The sequence below is a fragment of the Protopterus annectens genome, chromosome 4.part1 (genome assembly GCF_019279795.1).
Source record: "Protopterus annectens isolate FY-2018-M chromosome 4.part1, PAN1.0, whole genome shotgun sequence".
Lineage (NCBI taxonomy): Eukaryota > Metazoa > Chordata > Ceratodontiformes > Protopteridae > Protopterus > Protopterus annectens.
In genome coordinates, this window is record NC_056734.1 from 369,840,769 (window position 1) to 369,861,691 (window position 20,923).

At 44.3% G+C, this 20,923-nt stretch overlaps 1 protein-coding gene across 1 annotated transcript in view; it reads left to right on the top strand.

The window, feature by feature from the left end:
- ABCF3 (ATP binding cassette subfamily F member 3) overlaps positions 1-20,923 on the top strand; it is a 1,867,236-nt gene that overhangs the window by 439,221 nt on the left and 1,407,092 nt on the right. Inside the window, exon 6 of the mRNA XM_044070185.1 lies at positions 7,683-7,805. Coding sequence (XP_043926120.1) covers positions 7,683-7,805 — 123 coding nt within the window. The remainder of the gene's footprint in view (positions 1-7,682; positions 7,806-20,923) is intronic.

Genomic DNA, 20,923 nt, shown 5'->3' on the forward strand with positions numbered 1-20,923 from the left:
TGTGTGTGTGTTACGAGTGGTCCCTTAATCCTTCTTTGACAAATTAGATTTTTGACCGTTGGAGTCACCAAGGGATGTGCTAGTCCATGATTAACCTGCGGGTGTCCTTTACGCATACCCTCCTGTTACCCAAGGTTCTGCAGAAAGCTCTTCGCCTGAGGACATCCCTTTTCCTCATTTCCCCTTTCTGGGGTCGTCAACCATGTTTCTCTTTCCTCTGGTCTCGTGATGTATCCACCATGGATACTGGATCCCGTGTCAGGATCTGATTTCCCATCTTTCGGGGATTCCTCTTCCAAACCTTTGGACCCTGTATTTAATGGCATGGTTTCTCTAGTTCTAGTGATAAAGTTCAGACTAATGTCCTCCATTAAATGCATCATTTTGGCCTCTCAGAAACCCTGTACCAGATAAGTGTACAGCAGTAAGTGTAAAAGGTTTTCAATCTGGGCCAGGAGCGGGAATCTGAATCCTTTTTTTTTGCTTAAATTTCAGATAGTGTTTTGTTCTTGCCATCCCTTTTCCAAGAGGGAGCAAGTTTTTCCACTATTTAACTTCATTTGGCAATGATTTTCAATTTTCATGAGAGCTCCGAACTGGCCATTTCATCCAGGCTTTGTACAGCCTTTGTGAGGGGGGTCTTTCTGCTTTGTCTTCCAATTAAGGACCTTTCTCCTTCTTGGTTCCTCACTTAGGTTCTGCAGTCTTTGACTAGGAGTCTTTTTGAACCTGTTAATTCCTGTGATCTCAAATTTTCTTCATGGAAGTCGGCCCTTCTGCTTGCTGTCACTTCAGGTAAGAGGATTTCAGAATTGCAAGTTCTCAGCATTACTTCTCCTAACATGACCTTTCACAAAGACAGGGTTTCTCTAAGAACCATCCCCTCCTCCTTACCTGTGGCTGCTTTCGTGCCTACCCTAAATTGGTGTTTTCAGCTTCCAGTATTCTTCACAACTATTCTAACAGAGGGGAGTATATCCTTCATCCCTTGGATGTTCATCGAATGCTTCGGTTCTACTTGCATAGGACTGAAGATTTTTGTAAGGTAGAGCAGCTTTTTGTTGCCTTCTATGATAGCAGACGTGGCCTTCCAATCTCAAGGTCACTGTTTCTAAGTGAATATCTGTGTGCATCTCTGTGGTCTACAATCTGTACCACCTGAAGTTTCCAGGTCACGTTAAGGCCCATTTTACTAGATGTGTAGCCACTTCAGCCTTTGTTGCAAGGCTTTCTATTGATGTCTATGCTCCTGCCTCCTGGGCTAATCATCACATATTTTATATCCCATTACAAGCTGGATTTGATTTCTAAAAGTAGGGCCCACAGTGCCATGTCCTCCTTTTAGGTCTCCCAGAATATATGGTAGCTGGGGTGACTCTGACCCTGTGGTGATGAAAGAAGACATGGAGATGATCAGACAGAGCTATGTACTTACCATACCTTTGTATCTTTGTTATCCTGCGTCTTCATTCATCACATATTCCACCCGCCATCCCCCTACCTGGTTTGATTGCAGAGGAAGTTGGATTGGTTTTCTCTTGGCCTTGGTAGGAGTAGCTTCAGGATTATGTTAGGAAACTCGCTCTGGGTATTAGGGAGCAGCAGGGCATTATAGAAGAGGGACGAGCCAGCGCCTTGGATCTGTCTGTTGAATTTTGCTGGCTCTGATCCGATGTCTGATTCTAGACCCTGTAGTGATGAATGAAGACTTAGGATAACACTGATACAAAGTTATGGTAAGTCTCTCTCTTTAACAAAAGATGCTGTGGAGGGTTCTTCCTGGCTTGAGGGTCAGCTGTCTTCAAAGGAAGGCCAAAAAAGAAAGGTTAGACTCTTCGACTGTCTCTCCTACTTTGGGTGTCTCTTTCAAGGCTGATGGAAGCCCAGAGGTTTGCACGGTTCCTGAGTTGGATTCTTCTGTCGTAACTGTTTTGGAGGCTGGCATGGATCTGTCTGCTCACAGGTCCTTACAGGTTTTGTAGCCATCATTTCAGATGTTCAGGAGAAATCACGGCTGATTCACTAAAGGGCCTTGGGCAGGAGGTCCTCAGATACTGGTGAAGGTGGAAGTCCTCACTATGATTGATTGTAGGCTGACATCCGAGCCTTCTATGTTTCATAAGGCGAACGTCCCCTTAAAAATTAAACAAAAGAGAACACATGTTTCTTCTGCTCTTAAGGACCTTCAGAGTGAGTGGTAGAATTTTACACAGGGCTTACTCGATGCTTTTATGGCCTTGATACCTGCTCGGAGGGGTCTCTGTCCCGGCTTCATCTTGGTCATCATTACCTCTCGAGAGCTAGGGATCAGGATTCCTCTGAAGAAAAGGATTTGGATGAGGAATCCTTTGCCTCTTATACCCATATTCCTTCTCCTCTGGAGTATGGCTCTGAGAAAGAGGAGCCTACTAGTCCTGAATCCCCTTTTGAGGATATTTCATTTGGGGATACCATTGCCAGGATGATGGGAGTTCTTTAAATGAGATTGTTCCTTGTGTCTGAAGTGCAGATGAGATCGTATGAGCTCCTTTAAGTGGAGTCTCCTAGACCGACTGCTTTTCCTCCTGTTTTGGCTGCCTTATTGGATGCTTTCTCTTCTGCTTCTCAGGCCCCAGATTCTCAGCCCCTGATGCTAAGAAACCAGTCCAGTTTTATAAAGTGGCTGATGACTGAAAATGTCTTTCCAAGTGTCCATCTGCTGACCTTTCAGTAGTCTCTGCGGCATCCAGCAAGCATTCTAAATTACTGACCTCTATTAAACTTCGTCCTTCTGATAAGTGCAACAGGACCATGGAAAGGCTGGGTAAAAGAGTTTATACTTCAGCCACCCTAGCCTTTTGGGTTGTTAATTATCAGACTGATATGACAGGATATGTTTTTGCTGTTTGTTTCTCAGGCTTTTTCAGGTTATTTCTGACCTTCTCGGTTCTGAAGGTAAGACTTCTGCCTTATGTGTGTTACGGGCTTTTTCCATGGCAGCTCACCTTTTCATTAAATGTAGTTCTGCTGCAGCAGATGCTTCCTCTAGGTTTGCTGCTTCTGGCTCTGTGTTGAGATATTCCTGGCTATGGCTTCATCCTCTGCCTGGTGATATTAAGGCTAAGTTGATGGATGCTCCTCTGGATGGTAAATATTTGTTTGGTGCTGCTGCAGCTGATTTGTTCAAGTCCCTGCAGGAGAAGGGTAAAGAGTTACAGGATCTGAAAAATAGTTTTGTTTCACCAGTGCCTAAGTTCCAGAGAAACAATCCTACTAAACCAGCTTTTGTTAGAAGGCAGTTTCCTCCTCCTAAAGGCAAGAAGGGGGTGGTAGGAGGAACCCCCCCAAAAGTCTGCACAGAATCCCCTCCTACTCAGAAGTCTTCCTTTCCTGATATACCAGTTGCTGGCTGACTACCCAATTCTTCCCAGCCACATTCCTCTGTCTCTTCCTGTCTGGTTAAGCATAACCCAAGATTATTGGGTTCTTTCCATTATTTGCCAGGGTATTTTATGGTTTGGAAATCTTTTTTCCCCTTCATGGACATTCCTTGGCCACCTCAAGAATATTGAGTTTTTCCAGAGATGATTCAGGATCTTTTGACTCTAGGAACTATTCAAGAGGTTCCAGCTGCACAAAGAAGGAAGGTGTTTTATTATAAAATGTTTTTGTTCCCCAGGAAAGAGGGCACTTGGAGACCCATTCTAGATCTTATTCACCTGAATACTTTTCTGAAGGTTCCTTCCTTGCATATGTTGTCCCTTCAGACTCTGTTTCCTTTGTTGCTTCTTCAGGCTTTTGTGTTTTTTCTGGATCTCAAGGATACTTACCTCCATATCCCTATTCATCCCCTTTTCAGTAAGTTTTTGCATTTCTCTGTTGCTTCCTAGCAATTTCATTTCTCTGCTTTGCCCTTTGGCCTCTCTATTGCCCCACTGGTATTTACCAAATGCCTAGCTCTTGTGATTGCTTTTTGCATGATCTGGGGCTTCAATTTTTTCCTTACTTAGACAACCTCCTGTTTTAGGCATCCTCTCCAGATATCCTCTTACAGAATCTTCATTTTGCATTTTCCCTTCTGCAAAGTCTGGGGTTCACAATAAACTTCAAAAAGTTTTTTCTTGCTTTTTCTCAGGATCTGCTTTTCTGGGGTGCAGGATTCAGACTGTGCCTATGCTGGCATCTCTGCAGCCTCCCAAGGTCTTAACCCTCATTTCCTTCTTCCATCCCCTTGTCTGGTTTCTATCACAGCCAGGGAATTTTTGAGAGCTCTGGGATTAATGGCATCCACCATTTGTATGGTCCCTCTGGCCAAACTCCACATCAGAAAGTTTCACTGGCTTCTGAAGTCAGTTTGCCTTCAACATGTGCATCCCCTTGACTTTGTGGTTCCTCTTCTTCCTTGTCTCAAGAAGGAACTTCACTGGTGGATTCAGCAGTTGTCTTGAAACCCAGGATTCTCATTTAATCCCACTCTTCCCATTCTGGAGCTATTAACAGATGCTTCAGATGTGGGATGTGGAGCAGCTTTTGGATCCCTAAAGGTGCATTGGGTGTGGTTACCTCTTAAACAGGAGCAGCATATCTGTGCCAGAGATGAGAGCTGTTCTGCTGGCGCTTCAGACTTTTCATGCTCTTTTCTCCCCCAGACCTGTCACGGTAATTACAGAAAATACCACAGTGATGTGGTATGTAAACAAATGTGGGAATAAGATCTTATCTTCTTTGCCAGTTGGTACTCCTGTTGTGGGATCTTGCTGTCCATTATCAAGTGACATCAGGCCGTTTACGTTCCCTCCGGTCAAAACATTGTGGCAGACACTCGGAGCAGGTCCTTAACTCAATCCCATGAATGGATGCTTCGAAGGGATGTGTTTCTGGACATTGTCCACCAGTGCCGGTACTCCTCAAGTGGATCCTTTTGCCTCCACTCTCAACAGACAACTTCACTTTTTTGTGCCAGAGTCCCAGTCCTCTGGTTTGGAAGGTGGACACCCTATCTTTTTCCTTGGAAGGGGATGTTATGCATTCCTTCATTTCAATTTGCCTTGCAGGGTAGACCTACTCCCAAGACAAGGAATCTCTTATCCACCCCCTCCTATCTGCTGTTAAACTGATACTGTGGGTGATAGAATTTTGATTTCACATAGACACCTTTTTTTCTGCGGGACGTGCTCATGGTCCTGCAAGAGACCAGGAAACCCACTACTAAGAAATCCTACATATCTATATGGAAGAGGTTTTCAGTTTGGTGTCTTTCTCTTTACATGGTTCCACTTTCTCTAGATGTTCCTTTGACTCTCTTATCTGTGTGAACTGCTCAATGTGGGTTGGCCTTTTCTTCTGTTAAGGCCCACTTATCAGCTGTCTCTGCTTGTCTGCCTTTTTCCCCTCCTTTGGCTTTTAGATTTTAAGCTAAACAATTTCTAAAACGAGTCTTTCATATTAGGTCTCCCAGGGAGCCCCTTCTTCCCTGGGATCTTAATTTTGTTTGGAAAATTTGAATCTCCTTTTGAGCCTGCTGGTCAGCTTCCTTGCAGCATTGCTCTTAGAAGGCTGTACTTTTGTTGGCCCTTACTTCTGCCAGACGTGTGTCTGAGCTTCAAGCCCTTATGGCGTGTCCTCCTTTTTTGGTGTTTCATAAGGACAGGGTGTCCTTGTATACTCATTCTTCTTCTTTTATGCCCAAGGTGGTTGGTTAATGAGTTGTTTCTTAATTAGTCTATTGGTTTTCCCCCTTTTTTTGCCTCTCCGCAATCTGCCAGTGAGATGGTGCTGCACACATTGCATCTGCATAGAAAACTCAGGTTTTTATTTGTATAAGACTGACTGTTAGGAAATCTGATCAGCTGGTTGTTTATTTTCTTTTCATCTTGGGTCCCTAGGATTAGCTGTATCCAAGCAGACTGTTTCTTCTTGGATCTCAAAAACTATTTCCTTTTGTTGTTTTCATGTTAAGTGCCTTCCTTTTCCTGTTAAGCCTCATTGTACCAGGGCTGTGGCTGCTTCTGGTGCTTTTTTCAAGGGTCTGGGTACTAACTGTATTCTTGAGGCACCTACCTGGACTACTGTGCATACATTTACCAAGCACTTACAAGTTGGATGTTATCTCCAGAGCTAGAGCTGGTTTTGCTAGGGCCATCCTTCTTGGCTTCCTAGAAGGCTCTGCTGATCCTTCCTCCTCCCAAGTTTTTTCCTGAGTTTTGCCACTCTCCCTATTGTTATGAGTACTGCAGCAGTGATATTGAAGGACATATAGTACAGTTGTGTAAAATCTTACCATAACAGTAGATGTCCTTCTCTTCACTGTTGCAGTATTCACTCCTTCCCTCGGCCCTCTGGTCTATTTCTCTTCTGGATGTACTGATTACCTCTCTTTTCCTTGGACTGGTGTTCCTACTGCGGCTCTTAATTCTGAGGATGGTACATGCACATGTCACCTTTATGCCTTACAATACACCAGGAGCATACTGTGACGTATGGCATACCTTTAAAACAATCTAAAGGCTTTGGTATACAGACCGGACATTGGGCCACCCTTGGCAGGGGATCCCTAATGTCATGAACACTGCAACAGTCAAGAGAAGGACATCTACCGTCATAGTAAGTTTTTACACAACTGTACTTTACTCCCGCAGTCATTCACACAAAGGATGCCCTGGGAGACTAACTCAACCACAAAACTGTACTCTCCTCTGTGATACCGATAAGGGAAGGTCGCTTGGTGAAGATTTTTTGGGAATGTGGGGCACCATAAAGAATGACCTGATGAATAAGTTCCGCCTTAATTTCTGTGTGGATAAATGAGGGGAGTTGACAGTAATGTCTTTTTTTTTTTTTTAGTAGTGGTGGGGAAATTCCTTTGTGCCATTTCATATTTTATGCTGATTCTATATGTTGTAGACATTTTAAAGGTATAAAGACCAGAATTATGTTTGCATGAATGTCTGTAAAGGGTAGGGTTACAGGCTGTGTTTGGGTACCTGGCAGTGCAGTAGTGCATTTCAGTATACAAGTTACTAGACTGCTTTTCATTTGAGATGACTGCTGCTTTTGAATTCTGATACTCCTAGAACTCTCAGTGGAGATCTTGAAAGTGATTGAGGCTGCCAGAAAACCTTTCACTCACTGGATAACCATTCTGAGTGGAAGAGAGACCCTATGTTTGTGAGCTGTATCTTCACTTGCTTCAAGCAGCGACTTTGCAGGTGATTTTCTCCTATCTCAGACAATTTTTTTTTAGTCTTAGCTATTCCATTATTTTTTCCAGTTTGGCACTTAGGTTTAGGGGGGAACAGAAATTTGGCCTGTAATAGGCTTTTCATCAGCCCCTTAATGGAATTCTGCATCATTGTCCACCTTTGAGAAGTGCAACTTTGACAAGTTTTCCTTTCTTCAGGTTGACATATATGCATTTAAAATATGTACACACAAATATGTAGGAGTACTCATAAATATGTACACACACACACACACACACACACACACACACACACACACACACACACACACACACACACACACACACCCGCGATGTGAGAAGTAGCCCACACTTTATCAGTAGGAAACATGCAAATGAGTTTAGAGCTGATGGGTATGTGGCTCAGTTTTCTTGTGTTACCCCTGTATTTCCTGCCTTATGTAACTTTTTATTGGTGATAATGCATGCATTAATGCTCAACTTTTTTGATTCCTTGTGTTAGACTTCTTGAAGAAGCATCTGCCAGTCAGGCTTCGAGTAAGAAGGAAAGTCGTTTGGAATTATCTGGGAAAAATAAATCATATGATATTCGAATCGAAAATTTTGATGTTTCCTATGGAGAACGGTAAGTCTAAATGCAGGTGACATGTAATTTTATGCATAAGTTGTTTGTGTGTGCGCACACTTGCATTCGCTTGTATAGCCGTTAAGTCAGTGGCTTGTCTAAAATGGATTACTTGGATGCAAGTCCAGCCCTGCCCATATATAGTGTTTTTTTCATATGAGCCTACTTTCTGACACCATTGGGGTTGACGCTGCATTGCTTTACTTGACTGAATTGTGTCAGCCTTTAAGATGCGTGTTGGCATTTATGCATGGGAAGGTACATTAGTTTGCTGGCTTGGCAACAAAGTATTTATTTTTCGTGTGTGCATAAGTGGCTGCATGAATAGTTACCAAGTACATGTCTATAACTAAGGTCTGCTTTGGAGAGTGTGATGTTAGATTTGATTCACGGTGTAAGCTTGCAGATTGTACTTGTATATCATCGTTTTCATGGAGTACTCTTGAATCAAAATTATGGAAATTGGGATATTTGGTTATATCATTTGTCATTTATCCCCCCCCGTCAGTGCATGATTTCTGTCTAGTGTCAGTTGGCATGAGCCCCTTATAAAATGTGGTTCTACTCTGTTGTCTTCATTCCTTTTTGCTGCTTTTATCCATTTTCTTCCGTCTTCTGCCAGTTTGGCATAGTTGTCTGATGAAGTATATCTATTATAACTGTACAGTTATTATTTCAAGAAATGGTTTGTTTTTAAAAGTATTGAAGAGCAGTGTCATTACTAGTTCAGTCTGTGAGCAGGTTTGCTTATAGGAAACAAGTGATCCCCTAAAGTCTTGCGGCTTATCTTGGTTTGGGGTCACCACAGTGGAACTCTGGTCCGCCTATGATTGACAGTGGATTTTACAGTGCCGAGTTGCCAGCCCCGATGACCAACCTTCAACGAAGGCATGCCCATTCACGCTCGCTCCTACCTGCATGTCTTTAATGTCATTCCACCATGGGGAGGACATGCAGACTCCACACAGAAGGCGCTCCAGCTGAGAATCGAATGGGAGAACCTCTTGCTGGGAGGCGACAACACTAACTGCTGCACCACTGCGGCTGCTAAAGAGTACAATTTTTAGGGGCACTGATTTTCAATTTTTCTAGAAAAATACCCGTAAATCCTGAATTTGTACTGTGAATATTGGAAAAACATGGATTTTTGTGGAATTTGGCATGCTAGGCTAAAGTCTTCGTTCACCACAATCAGCATTTCTTCTCATATTTACTAGTTACAATACTGTCAGCTTGCTTGATTGATTTACCATTTTTCCTGTCAAAAAGAAATGGGGAAACTAAACTTCTATCTACTCCTCAAATTTCCTTGGACTGGAGTAGGGTCGAACTTGACTAGGCTTGTAAGGGCCCCCGGCCATTAGCTTAGTCACTTCCTATGATCCTACAAGTATACTGGTTCTGGCTCAGTGTTTAATTCAGGCTATTGATCTTTCTTATAAGCTGATTTCTGGTAGAAGAAAGGGGTACCTCTTTTTCAGGAAGAGATTCTAGCTTCTGAATCTGGACAGGAAGAGGAGACAGATGCAGGGTTTTCAGATTCAGACTTAGTTCAGTTTCTGATTATCCTTGTGGGGTTTCTCTTTCTCTAAGACTATTTTCAGAATGCGCCAGTGTTTTTTGTGGGAGAACACTGAGGTTTCTCAGTGCCTGAGGAAATACTATGAACTGCTACAGAAGGAAGTTCTAGAACCTTCACCCATTCCTGCAGTTCTTTCAGCTCTGGAGGATGTATGTGTCACTGTCTGCAGTGTTCCTGGTAGTAAGCTTGCTGCCCCTAAAAAGGCAAATAGAATGTATTACGTTTCTCAGTCTTAAGGTTTTTATACACTGAAAGGGGCAAGTTAATACAGGGAATCTCTGATTTTTCAGCCCTCCCTTTCCAAGTTTTCTAAGGGATTTTCTAACCCCTCATCCAGTTCTCAACAAAATGTTGATAAACAGATGTTTAAAAGAAATAGAAGAGGGTTCTAAAAAGAATTAAGGAATCCTCCAAAGCGAAGGACATTTTAACATATCAGAGTGACTATTTTAAGAGACCTTATAAATCCCACCCTGGAGGTCCCTTTTCCCTTGAAAGTCCAAACCTCCACTTTTCTCTTTGGCAACAGTTTGACAAGTGGGTTCTGAAGATCATTTGTCAAAGTTACAGATGGCAGTGGGTGGAAATTCTTCCTTTTCAGGGGGGTAATTCCTCATTCACCAAACCAGACTGTCTTTATTTCCCTCTGGACTTCAACACATGGGGTCCCAGGGAGTGATAGAACCATTTCCTCCTTCCTAGGTTAAGAAAGAAGAGGGGATGTTTTTAGTGCTAAAGAAAGAAAATGCTTGGAGACCAGGTCTGGATTTTTCTTTCCTAAAGCTTTGTGTGATAGTGGCCAAGTTCAAAGTGATGTCAGTTCACAACAACCTGCTACCTCTTCTTCCTCACTCAAGTTTCCTGATAACAATACATTTTAAAAGATGCTTATCAAGTCCTTATTCATCTAGACTTCCGATGTTTCCTTAGTTTTTGTGTATCTGGATCACCTGTTCTGTGCCTTACCCTTTGGACTTTCCCACTACAGCATGAGATTCCATAGTGTTCTAGCTCCTGTTATGGCTATTTACAGGCTACAGGATAATCCACATTTTTACACGCTTGGACGACTTGCTTATCTTTGTGGAATATTTTTCAAAGTGTCAGGAATCTCTCACTTGGGTATGTGATCTCTTAGACAAGCTAGGATTCAGAGAGAACATAAAATTATTCATAGACTCCTTCTTGTAATATTGTGATGTCGTTACATTCTCTGCTGCAGTATTCTTAACTTATGGGATTCCTTGCCATGGAAGCCCGATGTCCAGCCAGTGTACCAAAGACTCCTGTTGCTTTAAAGGTATGCCAAACATCACCCAATTGCTCCTTGTGTAGCGTAGGGCATAAAGTTGATGTTCAGGCCTGCCATAGTCTGAACTTCTTTGCTGCCAGTCCAAACGTATCTTTTCACCGTCGGTCTGTTTACCTGCGTCCATTTTCTTCCAGTTGAACACATTTTCATACTCCACTGACTACATATGCCTGTTTGCTGACTTCTTTGCAGTTTGCAAATAAGTGCCCCATTGGGGTTTTTATTTTTTCTCGTCTTACCTTGTTTTGAGCCCTTGGGTTAATGTCATCAATGAAGGGTAAATGCCAGTGTGGGAGACAGATTCCCCATAAAGACAATCATTGTGTCTTTTTTTGTCTGAGCTTCTCATGACCATACATATTCAGTTTGTCAGGTGTTTGTTACGAAAACCCTTCGCAGTAGACTTTTTCCCTTACCTTGTATCTTGAAAACCAGCATCTTAAGCTTCTTGGTTAATATACAGTACAAGGAATCTCCTGCCCCGTGGGTCAGCCATTAGGGAAGAAGGTGAAAAGGTACGACCAGAATCTTCCTCTGCCAGGTGTTTCTCCCAAGGTCGTTATAAATCTAGAGGCTCGCTCAGCTGTGTTGTTGGATTTCTCTGCTGTGACCGTGTTGGAGGCCGGTGAGGATCCAGCTGGCAGCACATCCAAGATGCTTTGCAGGCGTCTATCTCGGACATTCAGGGGGAACCACAGTTGATTTTTTTCCAAGGGACCTAGGAGAGTTCCTCTGTTTTTAGATGGAGAAGAAGTTCCTACTACGGTTCTCGGCTGTCGTTCTGGGTCTGAAGCCTTCTCAGGTTTTTGGAGGGGACGTTACCTTAAAAAAGAAACAAAAACTTAAAACATGTTTCTTCTGCTCTTGGGGAACCACAAAGTGACTGGCAGGCCTTTACTCAAGGGCTGTTTACTGTTTTAATGTTCTTGAAGCCGCCTCTAGGGGTTTCGGTTCCTGCTTCTCTTTGGTTCTCTCCCCTTAAAAGACCTAGAGAACAGGATTCTTCTAAGGATGAGTCTGATTCTGATGACTAATCCCTGACTTATTCTACTCACATTCTTTCTCCTTTGGACTATGGGTCAGAGGAGGAGGAATCTATTAGTCCTGGTTTTACTTTTGAAGAAATTTACTTTGGGAGACTCACACTAGTTTGATGGATTTTTTTTTTAAATGGGATTGTGCTCAGGTCTCCTATCTTCATAAGAGGTACTGCGAGTTGCTGCATTTGGAGTTTCCTAAGCCTGCAGCTATTCCTCCTGTTTTGGCTGCTTTGCTGGATGCTTTTTCCAATTCCTGTCATGCGCCTGATTCTCTGCCTCTTGCTCCCAACAGACCTGTCAGGGTTTTTCTGTAGTGCTTGCGTCTTCTGATAAGCTGTCTTAGTTGCTTCCTTCACTCAAGTTATTGCCTTCTGACACAGACAACAGAGCTATGGAAAGGTTGGATAAGAAGGTTTGCACTTCTGCTACCCTAGCTTTTAGGGCTATTAATTATCAGACCCATATGTCTAGATATGTATTGGCTCTTCTTTCTCAGACCTGTCAACTTATTTCCGATTTTCCAGACTGCGTTAAACTTCTGTTCTTTCCTTACTAGGGACTTCCTCTCAAGTCTTTCATCATTGTATTACATGTAGTTATGATGCGGCAGATGTCTCCTCTAGGGCTGCTGTTTTTAGTTCATTGATGATTTATTCTTGGCTTAGGCTTCAACTTCTACCTGATGATATTAAAGTTGATGGATGCTCCTCTGGATTTTAAGCTTTTATTTGGGGAAGCTGCTCCTGGTTTAAGTCCTTCAGGATAAGGGTACGATCTTACAGGAGCTTAAACATGTTTGTTTCTTGGGTCTATATTATTTTAGTGAAATACGTATTCATTGAATACATATTAAGTGAAGGCTAAACAGCGAAATTTAGTTCAGCGAAGCATGGACTTAAAATCGTGGTTAGGAACCAGTTGGCCACTGGCACTCCGGAATGTATACTGCACTAAATCAAACCCACCCGTATGGCCGGCTTTGCCTCCCACAACCCCCAAACTATATATATCAACTACAGGATCACACTGCTATGGGGAAAAGGGCAAAGTTGTGGTCTTGGCCCAGTGGTTCCTAACTGTGTAAAACTTCCGTCCTTCACTGAACTGCATTTCGATGTTTAGCCTTTGTTGAATACGTATTTCGATAAAGTAATATAGACCCTGTTTCTCCTGTGCACAAATTTCAGAGAAACTACCCTGCTAAACCTGCTTTTGTTAGTAGGCAATCCCTCCCTTCTACTAAAGGTAAGAAGCATGTCAAACGGGCTCTTCCTTGGGTTCTGTCAGTCATTCGTCAGGGGTACTTCATGATATGGAAATCCTGTCGTCCTTTTTTGGGCAATCCTCAACTTCCTCGGGAACAACTTCCCTTTTTCCCCAGAGGTTCTTCAAAATCTCTTGACTCAGGGTACTGTTCAAGATGGGCCTCTGCCCCAAAGGGGAAAGGGTTCTACTCCAGACTTTTTCTAGTGCCTAGGAAAGAGGGCACTTGGAAACCTATTCTAGACCTCTCTCATCCAAACACTTCTCTAATAATGCCTTCCTTTCAGATGTTGTCCTTTCAGATTCTGTTTCCTCTCTTGCTTTCTCAAACCTAAATGGGTATCCCTGGATCTCAAGGATGCTTATCTCCATATTCCGATCCATCCTCTTCAGGAAGTTTTTGCATTTCTGTGTTTCTTCCTGGTGTTTTCAGTTCTCTAATTTACTCTGTCTTTTCTGCTGCTCCAAGGGTGTTCACCAAATGCCTTGCTTCTGTGATTGCTTTTTGCTGGCTTCAAGGGATCCAAATATTTTCTTAATTGGACAACCTGTTGATTCAGGCATATTCTTCTGAGAGCCTTTTGCAAAATTGTCATTTTGCTGTTTCCCTTCTTCAGAGTCTGGGGTTCTCTATAAATTTCAAAAAGTCTTCTCTGACTTCTCAGGATCATGTTTTTTTTCTGGGATGCAGGATTCAGACAGTGCCAATGCTGGCTTCCCTGTTCCCCTCCAAAGGCCTTAACTCTCATTTCTTTTTTTACTACTCTTCTTACCACTCTTCTTCCTCTGGCTTCCATTACTATCAGGGAGTTTGAGAGATCTGGGTTTCGTGGCATCGACCATTCTGATGATCCTTTTGGCCAAACTTCCAGTAGTTTCTGAAGTCAGTGTGGCTTCAACATGCACATCCTCTAGACTTTGTAGTTCCTCTTCTTCCTTGTCTCAGACAGGAACTTCACTGGTGGATTCAGCAGTTGTCTCTCTTGATCCAGGGATGTCCTTCTATTCCCATGTTGCAGTATTCTAGTTGTGGTATTTCCTGCACTCTGGCGACTCATATGTCAGCTCCTGTACAAAAGCTTCAGCTTGGCTGTTGCAGCGTGCGTGGGATGTCAGATGCAAGGCCATAAACCAGGGGCCTTAAATGTGACGTCTGCACGCACAGTCCTCAGAACCTTTCAGTCGCAGATGACCTACACATCGTATGATTGCTCCTTCACAGATGTTCCATCAGTAAAGCTAAGTAACCCATTGGGCTTCTGTTTTTCTTGTTTTGCTAATTGTTTTTGCTTAGACTTGGTTGTTGTAGCTTTTAGTTGATGTGAAGTAAAAAGGGAAAGTCCCAATGCGGGCGCCAGATGCCCCCATAAAGATTCCCCATGATAGGTGTATTTTTTGCTTAATTAGGCCGGGAGCACGACCATTCCTCCTGTTCAGTTTGTCAGTCATTTGTGTGAAGACCATGCACAGCTGTCTGTCCGCTTTAAACCTTTACCTAGAAAACCAGTGCCTAAAACGGTTAGCTCTTAGAATGGATCCCACATTGGAGTCCGAGCATGAACCTCCACGAAAGAAGGCCAAGATTCCTGGGCCTTCCTCGCTTGCCACTCCACTTCTCGATGCCCCGCCAACTGCCGCTGTAGGATTTGAGGAGCGCTCGGCGGTTCCGTCGACTTCAACGATGATCCTTGAGGAAGCCGTTGCACAGTTGACGACCGGCACGTCCTCGGAGCTTGCCCAGATACTGACTACTGTCTATGTCGAGGGGGAACTAGTTTCTGTGGTACCTCTGACCAGGATCCAGCCTTTGGAAATGTCTTCAAAGTCTGACGCCAGGCCAGTGCGTACCTCCGGCCCAGCCAAAAAGAAACAAAAAAGCAAGCATACCTCCTCTTCTCCAGAAACCATACCAGATTGGCAGGCTTTCACTTCTTCATTAATGCAGGCCTTCATGGCCCTTAGGCCTTCAGACTCTGCCCCCTCTACTCTGCCTTTATTGAGCCCTAGGTCTGCTTCTGCCTCTTCCCTCCCACCCATGACCTCTCAAGTTAGGGAGGAAGAGCAGGATTCTTCCTTTTCTTCCTCAGAAGACTCCATTTCATGTACTTCTCAGATTGCTTCTCCCCAGGAGTATTATTCTCCTGATGAAGAATCTGTCGAAGGGGATTCTCCCCCTGAGGATATTACCTATGGTAAGACCATCACCAAAATGAAAGATTACTTCAAATGGGATACTTCCCAAATGACTGACACCCAAAACAGGTACTTTGAACTACTTCAAGTGGAATCACCCTCCCCCCAGCGGTCCCTCCAGTACTTCCTGATTATTTGAATGCATTTAATTCAGCTTCTAAAGCTCCAGACCCCCAGCGTCCGGCCCCCAAGTGCCCTGACCATAGGAGCAAAAATTCCTAGTTAAACCTCCCTTGGCAGACCCAGCTGTTATTGCCACTGCTCCTGTTGAACGTTCCAGACTGCTGCCTTCCGCCTCCCTCCTACCCACTGATAAAGATAGCAAATATATGGCTAGGTTGAGCAAGAAAGTATACACATCCTCCACTTTAGCATTCAGAGCCATAAATTATCAGACCCACATGACTAAATATGCTCTAGACTTAGTGTCAAGCCTCCTCCACTCCATGCTGGCTTCTATGCCTGACTAGTCCCATTAAGGATGACATGGCCCCCAAACTGTCCTTGGCTCAGCAAGTAGCCAGGCACTCAATCAGATGCAGCTATGATGCTGCAGAAGCATCTGCCCACTCTGCAGCATCTGTTTCTGTCCTCAGGAGATAATCTTGGCTAAGACTCCAGAATCTACCTGAAGACTTCGTCCAAAGTCTTGGAGGCCCCCCCCCCCCCCCCCGGATCACAACTTCCTTTTTGGAAAGCAATCTGCAGATCTCTTCAAGAATCTGCAGGAAAAAGTAAAGAATTACAGGACATCAAGCATCTGCTGGTGTCCCCATTCCCAAATGTTACAGGAACTACCCTGCTAAAACCACTTTTGTAAGGCACAGCTCTCCACAGGCAACTGCCTTCTTTTCCAGTTCTAGAAGAGGAGCAAGAAGACATACTTAATCAAGACCCAATGCATGACCTCTTCAACCCAGGCAACCCTTTCAGGATAGAGGAGGTCCCAGTTGTGTGACTGCCTGGCCCACCTACCACTTTCTGCACGCCTTCCGCACTGTCCCCCTTTGGCCAGCCATCACCACAGACCGGTGGGTCTTATCCATTATCCAAAAAGGCTACTTCCTATCCTGGAAAGAAAAAACACCCAGGACAAGTATTCCTTTTATCCCAAAAAAACAAATTCATCTCCTACCATAAGTCTTGTCAGAACTTCTAAAGCTAAGCACCATAGAACCTGTCCTCTCAGGACAGAAAAGAGAGAGATTCTACTCTCGTCTCTTCCTGGTCCCCAAAAAAGATGGCCCCTGGAGACCCATTTTAGATCTCTCCTTTCTAAACATACACCTTCAGGTACCCTCCTTCAAGATAGGTTCATAGGTTCATACTAGGCTATCTGCCCAAGGGCATTTATAAGCCTAGCCCATAGTTATGTGGCTTTCGCCACCCCTTTAGTTTGAAGAAAACTATGCCTATTATTTTGCTGTGCCTCTGTCAAGCAGTGACACTGAAGTAATCCCTGGGGTATATCTGCGATCTCCCACCCATTGGTCAAGATTCCTCTTAAACAAGGCCAGCGAGGTGCTCTGCCTCACATGTACCGGGATTTTGTTCCACAGCATAGGGAGTCTCTGGGTGATGAATCTGTCCCGTGTCAAGGTTTAAGTCTCCCGCCCTTGTGGTTCTGAGGGATCTAGATTTTTTGAGGTGAAGCATATTCATCAAATCTGGGTTTGACGTGGCCTTGTATGTCAGGCACAGGTCACCTCTGAGCAAGCGGTATGCGACTGAATAGAGCTGGAGTTCTTTCAGTCGGGTAGCATAGGACATATTTTTGAGACCCTTTATCCTTTTGGTGAGGAACTTTTGGGGCCTTTCCAGCTGCTGCAGGTGTTGGGTCAGATACATTCCGAATGGGGCATTGTACTCGATCATTGGTCTAATGAGTGATGAGTACATGGGGACGATGACCTCCCTTGATCTAGATGTGAATCCCTTCATGATCAGGTGGGCAATGTAGAAGGTCTTCCTAACTACTTTAGCAACGTGAGTGTCAAACGAAAGGTTACTGTCAACCTGGGTCCCCAGATCCCTGATAACTTCTTCTGTGCTCAGTGGATTGCCACCTATATGGTAGCTAGGGGTAACCTTGTTTTTCCCGAAGGGTATGACTATGCATTTCTTGGCGTTTAACTTTAGGCCATGGCTCTGGCACCAGTTATCCATTTCTGTGAGGCCCTTCTGAAGGATATCTGTGTCAGATGTGTTTTTGACTATGGCGCCCAGTTTGCAGTGATCTGCAAACTTTGTCAGCCATAACCCTCCTGTGTTTGCTTGTACTTCAGAAAAGTAGATGCCGAACAGGAGTGGACCCAGGACTGAGCCCTGTGGGACACCACTTGTGACCGGCTTTGAGTCTGACATGGCGCCAGCAACTCTGACCCTGTGGGTTCTGTCACTTAGCCAGTTTGCCACCCATCTTGTGATGTATGGGTTTACATTCAAGTTGATGAGTTTTTCGATGATACCTGAGTGGGGTATTGTGTCGAAGGCCTTTGCCAGGTCGAGGTAGGCTGTATGGACTGCCTTACCCTCATCAATGGCCTTGGTGACTGTTTCGAAAAAGTCAACCAAGTTTAAAAGGCATGATCTGCCTTTGACAAAGCCAAACTGGGTTGGATCCAAAGTCTGCAAGTTCCCTATGTCTTTATTTATGAGTTCCATTATGATTCTCTCTATGGCTTTGCAGATAAGGCTTGTCAAGCTAATGGGACGGTAATTTCCAGGGTCGGTGGAGGCACCGCCCTTGTGAAGTGGGACCACAGTCGCCGTGCGCCACTCTTTGGGTACGTATACTGAGGTGAGGCTAAGATTAAACAGCTGTCCTAACTGAGGGTTTAATTCCTCATTGAGTTCGTGGAGCACACAGCCGGGGACACCATCCGGTCCCATGGATGCTGTGTTTTTTGCCTTGGAGAGAGCGGTTCTCACCTGGGCTTTAGAGATGTTTGGGGGCTACAATCCTCTGGTATAGATATCTCTCCTTTGGGGAGTTTGCACTGAACCTGTCAACCAGTATGTTGGCAATGTCTGTAGGTTCAGTAATCTTCACATCATTTTGAACTAATTTTGAGCATATCTGGGAGTTTCCTCCTAGGTTTCTAACATAGCTAAAGAAGGCCTTATGATTGTCTTTTGAGTCCTTGGCGATTTTTCTCTCAAAATTTGCCTTGGATGATTTTATGAGAGCTCTTAGTTTTTTACTTATTATGATTAAAGGTGTCTTACCTTTCAAGGATTTTGCTCTATCTTGTAGTAGCTTCCTCCTTTTTTTTGTAGAGCTTGTTTATGGCTGGGGTCCACCAGACTGGACGCTTGCCTTTGGTACAGAGAGTCTTAGTTTTGTTTGGGATTGCCTGATCCATGCAGTCCTGTAGGTGCTGGTAGAAGGCATTTGTAATTGATTCAGCGGTTTGAGTAATGTTTACCACCGGCTCAGGGGCCTTAAGGGAGACCACGCTAGTTTTTAGAAGTGTGAAGTCGGCTTTTGAGAAGTTTTTCACTGTGGTCTTTTTTATTTCAGGTGGGGGCGGGATGAGGACCTCCAGCGAGATTAGTTTATGATCAGATCTCACCAGTGAGGGGTATACTTCCGGTGTTGAACATTGTGCTCCCATGTTCATGATGATGAGATCAAGTATGTTTTCTCCTCTTGTGGAGATGGTGACTAGTTGTTCCATGGCATTTGAGTTTATGAACTCCAGGAACCTTTGGGCTAGAGTGTTTGGGCTTGAGTAGTGTTCCCAGTCTATATTAGGGTAGTTGAAGTCACCTAGTATGATGGTGTTTGGAGATACATTTATCCCCTCCAGTGTTTTCAGGAAGGCCATGTGAGGTTCCTGAGTTTGAGAGGGTGGCCTGTAACATGCTACAAATTGCAGAGCAGTCTTGCCTATGGTTAATTGCACCTGGATGGTCTCCGATGCATCGTGCGTTGCCACCAACCTTGAGGTGTGGGTGTCCTTTATGAATATGGACACCCCCCCCCTCCTTTCTTGGTGTTGTCCGGATTTTGGGGCCGGAACGCATGATATGAGGTAAAACCTGATAGTGCTGGGGTGCTCTCAGGAGCCTTGAACCGGGTTTCTGTTACAGCACAGACATCGATGTTCTCCATACTGAGAAGTGCCTCGAGTGCGTGCATCTTGAGACTGAGACTTCTGGCATTGAGCAGCATTACCCTTAGATTTTTTCCTGTTTTGCGTTCTAGGGTGGTAGGTTTAGAATTTGAGACTTGCCTAAAAAAGGCACTATGGGGGTGGCAAGAGCCTTAGCCAATATCCGGAAGCCCAGGGGTGACAGGTGAAAGCCGTCCCTTGCGAAGCAGCGTGGCTTGTCCAGCATGTCATCCCAGGCAGACAGACATTGGATCCCCTTTGAATGACACTAGAATTTAAGCCAATTATTAAAGCTGATCATCTTATCACTGTATTGTGGCATCATTCTAGGTGAAGGTAGGATACTGCTCAAGGTCAGGGTCATACCTGCCTGGGCTACATAATCAGAGAGCTCCTCAATGTCTCTTTTCATGTAGTCCAAGGAGGTACATCTCAGGTCGTTGACACCAGCGTGGACAATGACTGAGTCGTACTTGTACCTGCTGTTGAGAGACCTGAGTGCTTGCGTTATGTGGCGGATTCTAGCGCCCGACAGGCAGCTTACTGTGACCTTCTCCTTACTCAGTCTGGTGAGCGGGACGTCAGTGTGTCTGACTATGGAGTCACCAATGACGAGTGTGTCTGGCATTGTGTTTGGCCTTAAGGGCTGTGACTGTTTGACACTCTGACTGTGTGGTCTATGTGTAGCATGTGTTTGGTCAGGAGGTGGTAGTTGTTTGGGTGTCTGCTTTGGTGGCCTCTGCTGTTTTGGTAGATTTTTGATCAGAGCCTCCGAGTATGTCTTTGTGTGATTATGTGTATGATTTGAAGTTGTGATGGTACTATGTGTGACTGGGTATGTAGTGTGTGTGTGGTTACCTTCTCCTCCTGTCTGGTCTTGCCAGTCCTATGTTGAGAGAGCTCAGCCTCCAGTTTGGCCGTATAGTTGCATCTCTCGTATGTATTTGTATTTTGTGGGAGAAGGAGAGGGTTGTTTGTGTACATGAGGCAATTGTAACATTGTCTCAATATTCCCAGGTTCACCAGCTGAGCAGGAGAGGACACTAGCAACTGATCCCTCGACATGCTAGAAGGAATAGATAAAAAAACTTACAAAAGACTCCGGGGGATGTGGGTTCTAGGCTGGTGGGGTACTATCTATACTAAAAGTGCTTTATCAAGGTGAAAGTACTGTAGGAGCAAGTGCTAGGCTTTACAGATAGAGAATAGTCTACTTGGGAATCAAGTAGAGATGAACTTTTTAGTTTTAGGATATGCTGGTTTGATCAGCAGTACAGTTAGAAGAAGGTAGTTTTAAGGGAAAATTTGAAGAGTGGAATTTAGGTAGCCCGAATAGTTTAACCTTGTTTAACCACCGCTGCTCTTGTGTGCTCCTGTGGCAACTCCGCGCTAAATTGCGCTTACGCGTGTTTAGCGTGTTTTATATCAGGGGGCTGAAAAAAGCTAGGAACTGGCCCAAAACGACCAATGGACTACAAGTTACTGGCTGAAACCTCACAAAACTGGACCAACAGGTAGCTCAATGCTTTCCACTCCCACTGGTAAGCAAGGAAACTTCCTCCCTTCCAAATTAGGCAAAGAATCAGTAACAGGAACTACAACAAAAGTCC